The 8,157-nt window shown below is 55.9% G+C and overlaps 1 protein-coding gene across 1 annotated transcript in view; it reads right to left on the reverse strand.

Moving 5' to 3' along the window:
- TNFSF9 (TNF superfamily member 9) overlaps positions 1–1,140 on the reverse strand; it is a 2,152-nt gene extending 1,012 nt beyond the window's left edge. Inside the window, exons 1-2 of the mRNA XM_021705505.1 lie at positions 733–1,140; positions 372–462 (exon numbers count right to left, since the gene is read on the reverse strand). Coding sequence (XP_021561180.1) covers positions 372–462; positions 733–1,140 — 499 coding nt within the window. The remainder of the gene's footprint in view (positions 1–371; positions 463–732) is intronic.
- Positions 1,141–8,157: the final 7,017 nt, after the last annotated feature.

Consider the following 8,157-nt stretch of genomic DNA (forward strand, 5'->3'; position numbering starts at 1 on the left):
GGGGGGGGGCGGGGGGAAGGAGGGGGAGGAAGGGAAGAGGGGGGCCGTACCTCCCAGAGCCCAGCGGGAGAGACAAGAGCAGGCGGGATCTGTGGGATCAAGCCCCAGGTCTGGGGGCGGCGGCCGGGGGAGGGGGCGGGGGGAACCTGTAGGTACATTTGGGGGTCATAGGAGGAAAAGCCGGCACCCTGATAGGGTCATGGGAAGGTCAGGAAGACAGAGGAGGTTCAAAAAGGTGAGGGGACAGCTTTCAGAGAGGAGGGGAAGCCGGTCAGATGGAGGGAGAGGAGGCCTCCCTGTCCCAGGATCCCTCCGCCTTGTTGCCACCCCCGCCCCCGTGCGCCCAAGGGGAATGACCGCGGGACACTCACCATCTCGGGCCACCAGCTGCGCGAACACGCCCTGCGGAGAGAGGAAAGGCGTAAAGTGGACGGAGGCTCCCCCTCCTGCTGCCGCAGCCCCCTGAAAAGTGGGGGACCCCGGGGTCTGTGCAGGCCTTGAGCCCTCCCCCCTGCTCCAAATGAACACACTAGCATACACGCGCACCCAAAGCTGGTGACTCAACGTCCCCCAACCCCTGGAGTCTGCAAGGGCAGAACCTCGTGATTCAGCAGAGAAAAGAGGAGCGAGTCCCTCCAAGAGGCCCTTGGGAAGGAAACGGGGAGACCCCAAGGGCGCGGGAGAAAAGCGAGGTTCTCCGGGAGTTGGGAAAGAACGCGGAGTCCCCCTCACGGTTGGAGATAAAGAAGAGCCCTCGGGGTCCGCGATGGAGAAAGGGTTACCCTCCGGGGCCCGGGACGCAGATGGGGTCTCACGGGGGTGCCCCCCGAAGTCCTGGATAAAGAAGGGGTGCTCTCGGGGGCCCGGGTAGGAGAAGGGATTCCGGGCGCATCTCACCTGCGGAGAGTCGGGGAGGCGGGCGCGGGCGTCGGGCAGGAGCTCGGGGAGCTCGGGGAGCCCGGGGCTGGGCGCGGCGGGGGCCCGGGGCGCGGCCCAGCGGAGGGCGCAGGCGGCTCCGGTGCCGGCGAGCAGCAACAGCGCGGCGCTCAGGGCCCAGGGCAGCGGGCGGCAGGCGCTGCCGGGGGGCGCGGGCGGCCGCTGGGCCTCGGGGTCCGGGCAGGCGTCGGTGTGGGGGCACATTGCCGGCGGCGGGCGGCTGCAGCCGGGCCCGGGGCCCCGCGCTTTATAGAACTCAGGAAGCCGCGTTTTCCGGGGCGGAGCGGGTGGAGATCCCGGCTCCCCGCCCTCTCCGCCTTCCGTCTGAAGTTTCCCTAACTTTCTCTTCTCTGAATCTCTCTCCGCTTTCCATCTGCTTTCTCGCCCTCAAAGGCCTACCCCACCGTTTCCTCTTCGTCCCCGGTTCTCTCCCTCCCCGGTTATCTCTCTCTCTGCCTCTGTCTCTCTGGGTGTCTCTCCGTCACTCTGCATCGCCTCTTCTCTCTGTGCCTCTCTCGCTCTTAATCTGTCCTTGTCTCTGTGGACTGTCACCTACGAGGTCTCAGGGGATCTTTCCATCTCTCGGCCTCATTATTTCTGTGCGTCTGTCTCTCTCTGTGTGTCTTTCCCTGTCTCTCGATGTCTCTCATTCTCTGATTTTCGGTTTCTTAGTCTCTCAGTCCGTCTCTTTCCCTTCTTTCTTGCCACTCTCTAGCCCCCCATCACTGGGGCTCCCCCAGCGCTCCCCTAAATCCAGCATATCTGCAGAGGGGTCAGGGAACAGCCAGGCCTCATCCCCCTTCTCTGGAGCATAAGCCCCCACCCCCACCCCAGTTGGAACCCTGAGTGGCAAACTCAGCCCTCCCACCACCCTCCCTCACCTTCCCGGGGAGCCCTGGGCCTTCCCTGGCTTGCCCCCACCCACCCATCTGGATGCTTCCCGTCAGGGGCCCCTTCTGGACCCCACAAGCAGAAGGCTGGAGAGTCCAGGTAGAGAAATCCCCCTTACAGGGAAGGGACAGTCTTGGCTAAAGCAGAGGAAACTCAAATTTCCCGTTCACTCTCCACTGGTGGAGGCGGGGTGGGAGGAGGAGCAGAGCAGGGGCGAAAACCCGGACCCAAAAGAGGAAGCCGCGGTATATTGAGAGACAGGCGGCACTGGGAAAGCCCTGGCCTCCTCCAGAAGCTCGGCTCCTCCGGGCCGGGCCAGGTGGACACTGGACGGGCAAGGGATCCCAGTATTGCATCAGTGGCAGCCGGGAAATGCGGGCGGGGGGGCGGGGGTCGGGATTTGGGTTCAGCGGAATCATTATGGGATGATCGCCCTGCGTTCTATTTTGTTGTATTGGGCCTCCTCGGAGAATTACAGGAAGCAGTCACGATGCTGGCTGTTGTTGATGCTAACAGGTGCTAATGTTTCCTGTATCTGAACAGTTTACGAAGTGTGACACCCGACCTAGCAAACTAGCCAGGCAGCAGCACCTGGGGATTTGTTAGTGACGCAAATTCTAGCACCGCAAACTAGGCCTATTGACACTCTGGGAGCAGAGAAGCCCAGGAATCAATGTGTGGTTGAGCCCTCCAGGCAGGGATTCTGATGCTCGCCTAAGTTAGAGATGCCACTGCCTTGTACCAGGGTCGTTCCTTTCCACCTGCCATCCCTCTGGCTGGAATGTTCTTTTCCAGACCGGCAGGCAGCGACACTTTCAGTTCCAACATCACTGTCGGTAGAGAGGATGAGCCGAGCACCACGTTCTACTAGCACTTTCCTGAAACCCCATTGCGGTGACAGCTAAGCGATTGTTTTGAAAACTAAACCAAAATTGTTAGCCAGCAGGGCAGAAAGCCAAATATCATCTCCGTAGCAGAATTCCACCATCGCCATCCCCCAAGGCTCCCCGGCTGGGGGTGACCCTCTCCCAACTCCAAAAGAGAGTGTGGCAGATGACTGCTAACATTGAGGAGTTTGCTTCAAGTAGATGCCCCAAAAGAGACACCAGCTTTTCTCCCCAGCAGAGCGGAAAAACAGCCATTTCTAGAGTTGCTTTTTCCTCCGGAGAGCCGAAAGGGCAGTTTCCGGGCAGAGGAAGCCAGCTGAGGGTAGGAGAATCACGCTGGGAACTGGAGTGGTAAGCAGACCCCTGACCACGAATGCAGGAGCTGAAATTTCCCCCACCCCAACCCTCGCCCTCACTCAGCACCCAGGACTGGGAAATGGGACAGTAAGAGACCCCTCTCCTAGGAATCGGACCAACCAGGAAGAAAGATTTACCGATCCTGAGGCCAAAGTGTCCTCTCCCAATGGCATCACCCTGCCAAGAAGCTCACAGGCCATGGGCCAGCCTGTTTACTAGTAAGCCCTACCCCACAGCAAGCCATAGCCGGGGATTGCCTCCACTGACAAAAAAAAAAAAAAAAAAAAATTACAGAAAGAGGTACTTGGGAGTCCACAGGCATCACCTTCTCCAAGGACCCAAATGAAAGTGTCCTGCTCTTGGGTCTGGGTTATATGCCCCATGGGATTTCCTTGGTAGCATTTCCACCATCTGAAATACCCTCGTTGGTTTTATTTCCTTGCTTGCTTTGCCCAGGAGATTGTTATCTCCTGAAGAGTCGCATCTCCGTCTGCCCGAGAAAACTGCCAGCCTCGATAGTATTCACTGAATGAATGAACGAAGTATATAGCATGGCAGTTACCAGCATGGACTCGAGAGGTCAACAAAGTACAGTCCACCAACGACACATTTTGTGTTTGTTTCTGGTTTTAAATGGCAGGGCAACGTCAAAAGAAGATTTCACAGCATGTGCAAATTATAGGCAATTCAAATGTCGGAGTCCACAAATAAAGTTCTTTTCTTTTTTTCTTTTTTTTGCTTTTTTTTATTATGTTATGTTAATCACCATACATCATTAGTTTTTGATGTAGTGTTCCACGATTCATTGTTTTCGTGTAACACCCAGTGCTCCATGCAGTACGTGCCCTCCTTAATTTCCCATCACCGGTCTAACCCAACCCCCCACCCCCCTCCCCTCTGAAATCCTCAGTTTGTTTCTCAGAGTCCATAGTCTCTCATGGTTCATCTCCCTCTCTGATCGCCCCCCCTTCATTTCTCCCTTCCTTCTCCTAATGTTCTCCATGCTATTCCTTATGTTCCACAAATAAGTGAAACCATATGATAATTGACTTTCTCTGCTTGACTTATTTCACTTAACAAATAAAGTTCTATCGGCACCCCGCCCCTGTGCCCATTCATTTGCGGGGCGTCTATGGTTGTCTTTGCAGTGCTATGGCAGAGTCGAGTGTTGCAAGAGAGACTGGCCCACAAAGTCCAAAATATTCACTCTCTCTGGGCCATTTCAGGGGGGAAAAAAAGTTACTGCTTCTTCTCTAGAGGCTTGAATTTCAGCTCTCGAATGTCTTGCTTGTGATCTTGGGCAGGCGGCTTTACCTCCCTGAGCCTCATTTTTCCTGATATGGTAAATGGGAATAAAAGTAGGTCTCCAAGGGTGGTTGAGAGCTTGCCAGGAGGACGGCCAGGCACATCGTGAATGCTCGATAAAGGGGAGCTGGCATCATATGATCTCTGAATCTCCCACAACCCCCGTAACACCGTCATCCACAATAGGCGGATGCAGAAACTAAGACTCCAAAAGTTGGAGTCACTTAGCCTCAGTGACTCACGGTGACTGTTCGGAACTCCCTACACCCAGGGGCTCGACAGCAATCTATACGCTCCCCCCAAGGAGGGGAAACAAGGCCTGGCAGCCCGGGGAAGGCTCAGGCCACAGCCAGGGAGTGCCATGACGTGCTGCTGTGGTCGGGACATCTGAGCCAGGCAGCCCTGCCCATCACAAGGTGCTCAGCATCACCCTCTAGCACCCCACGTTCAGTGGAGTTGCACCTCTGCGTTCAGCGGTCTCCCCAAGGTGAGTGTGGGCCGTTTTCCTCACCTCTGGGGTAGGACCTGAATCCTCACCCTTACCATCATAGGGCTCAAGGGAGGGACTGGGCAGGAAGTAGCTGGAAGGAGGAGCACCGGCCCTCACCCCTGTGAGGCCCAGTGAACAGGTACCTTCTCCAGGAAGTGTGCCTTGATTTTTCCTAGCAAAATTCATCTCCTTTTCCCTGGGTTCCACATTGCCTCCCAGCCCCTACCTGTGGCCTCCCCACCCCACCCCCGCCCGTGTCAACTTCCAGCTGGCCTGGATCCTCTGTCTCCCCCAGGGCAGAGGCAAAGCCTAACAGAGAACATTAGTGATGTTTGCTGAGTAAGTACACAGTGAGAAAGCAAGCAAGTGAGCAAGGGACCAAACGGGGGTGTGTAAACAAGAAAAGAAGAAAAAAGGGAAGGAAAGAACCGAATCGAATAAAATTGGTCTTGAACCATGGCAATGTGTTTTGGGGTTTTTTCTTTGTTTATTTTGTTTTGTTTTGTTTTTTTAAGATTTTATTTATTCAGAGAGAGCAAGAGAGCACAAGCGGGCGGGGGGGGGGCAGCAGGCAGAGGGAGAAGCAAGCTCCCCAACTGAGCAGGGAGCCCGATGCAGGTCTCCATCCCAGGACCCCGGGATCATGACCTGAGCCAAAGGCAGCCGCTTAACCGACCGAGCCACCCAGGTGCCCCTAGCCATGGCAATGTTAACATGTGTTGAAGGAGGAAAGAGACACAGAAGGGGGAATCGTGTTGTCCAAGTTAGCCAAATCTCTGGAAAAGCGGGGTCCGGGTCTCCTCAGCCCTAGATAGGCCAGGAAGACATAGGGCCCAGCACGTTGTGCGTACCTGTGGTGCTGTGTATGCCCCGCAAGGCATGGTAGTGCAAAACAAGCTTTGTGGAGTTGGGGTGCACAGCCAGCTGCTTCAGAATTGTGTGATTCCAATGTGATGTTGCATGTTTAGGAATGAGGACGGGGAGGGGTCCCATGTGTGCACAGGTGTGTCTCTAGTTGAGGAACAACACTGGCACAACATCCCAACTGCTCGGCTTCAAATCCCAGCTCTGCCCCTTGCTAGTTGTATGATCTTGAGCACATTCTTTCCCTTATCTGTGCCTCGGTTTTCCCATCTAAGAAGTGTGGCTAACAGCAGTGACCACCTCATAGGATTATTGCCCAGGATAGGGAGGTGCTCTGTAGGGTTAGCCATCATTTCTGGCGGCCTGGTTCTCCTTGTGATTCGATGGAACACACCACCAGGGTCCAAAAACTAGTGCAGGCATCCGGACGGAAAGACAGACAGACAGGCAGGAATGTCTGTTCAAAAGTGTTTTCGGAATGCAGATAGCCAAAGCAGTCATTGAAAAAGAAATGGCCAGAATAAGTTTGGTAATCAAGCCGTGGAGAAGGTTGAGTCATCTCCTTGGGGCTCGATAAAGATCTCTCACTAAGGGTTAAGTAAGCTGCAGGATGCTATGTACTGAATACGTTGTTTTGTTTTAGAGCGGAGATATATTTGCACAGCAGATTTCGAGAAGGTATAGAAAAAAACCAGAGGATTCAGAGGTGAGCAATGTGGCTCTTTCACTGTACATGCTTTTGCCCACTTGCATTTTCCATGTGCTACTGTTTTGCTTTGTTTTGGTTTTTTGATGTGAAGTACGGAATTGTGGTCAGGTGCGCACACACGTAGAAAGAAACCAGTAGCCCAAGCTGAAGAAGGGAAAATTTAGCATCAGTGACATCAAAGGCAGGAAATGGTGTTTCCCTGCTAAGGGCAGTAGAAGGACACAGGGATGGGGAAGATCCAGGCAGACCAGGGCCAACCCCTACAACCCCTCAGAGGGGCCTGGCATGAGAAGCCAGATCATTCTGCTGGGAAGCAAGCCCTCCCGCCCCAGGAAGGAAGTCCCAGCAGGGCCACCACCTGGAGGGACTCTCCAGCTCGCCCAGGAAGGCAGCCATAAGGCAGACAGACACAGGGTACAATAGATACCTCCATTCGAGTCATACACAATCACACAAATCAAGACACAAATCAAGACACACACAGACACACCGTATAGACAACACACACACACACTCTCTCGCTCACACTCACTGAGACACATACCTGGACACATAACCATACGCAAGAGCAGCCACCAAACCTAGCCACAGGCACACACAAGGACATGCCCGTGGCTATGGTCACACATACCCACTCACACATAAACAGCCTCCAACAGACTCAAACTCTCCGGGACACACAATCAGAGACTCACAATATCAGACACCCAGAGGCCACCGAAGGCACACAAGTCACACAGTGACATACGCTGACCTAGAGAGACACAAAGGTCAGAGAAGGCATTCAAAACAAAGACACAAAGTGCAAGGGAACACAACCAAGGGAAGCCAGGCCCCGTCCTTCAAACCGCCCAAGATCCACCACCCCCTAGTGGGGACCCAGGCTCTCGCGGGGGCCTGTCCTTCACTTCCTTGAGGAACCTCTAGGTCCCTTTTCTCGTAGGCCGCGGGCGACCCCTGCTGGACCAGATGCCTCAACCCCGGGCTGCAAAGAGGTGGGGCGTGGGGTGGGGTCTAGACTCAGAGAAGGAAAACCTGCTTCTAGGTCTTTGGCATCAAATTCAAAGGACGGTGAGGAAAGAGCGTGGCGACCGGGGAGCGGGGAGACGGGCGGCCAGAGCCGGATCAGGCAGGCCTTGAACACGGGAACAGAGCCGGGAAGCTGGAGTGGGACGGAAGACCCTCAACCACCCCCTCCATGCAGCCTGCTCCGCGTCCCCGCGGGGCGCTGCTCGCGGTACTGAGGAAGACCGAGTGAGCCCCGAGGCGGACTCCCATTGGCCAACGAGACGCGGCGAGGGCGCCCGCCGGGACGGGGCGACCATCGGCGCAGAGGGAGGGGTGACCGCCCGCCCTCATTGCTCTCGGCCAGAAAGCAAACACCACGTTCTGGAATTCCGGGGGCGGAGACAGCCGGCGCAAGAAGATTACCAACCAACTCCGACGTGACTTTGACCCTAAGAAAGGGGAGCCCGCCCCTTCCAGGTCCGACCCGTCTCACAAGCCCTGCCCATTCCCCAGCCCCGCCCACTTTCCCGTCATTCTCCCTAGGCTCCGCCCACTTCCCCGCCCTCGGCCTTCCAGGCGTTGCCCCCTCCCCAAGTCCCGCCCACTTCCCAGCCATTCCCCCCTTCCAGGCCTTGCCCACTCCCCAAGTCCCGCCTACTACTTCGTTATCTCCCTAGGCTCCGCCCACTTCCCAGCCATCAGCCTTCCAG

The sequence above is a fragment of the Neomonachus schauinslandi genome, chromosome 1, assembly GCF_002201575.2.
Source record: "Neomonachus schauinslandi chromosome 1, ASM220157v2, whole genome shotgun sequence".
NCBI lineage: Eukaryota > Metazoa > Chordata > Mammalia > Carnivora > Phocidae > Neomonachus > Neomonachus schauinslandi.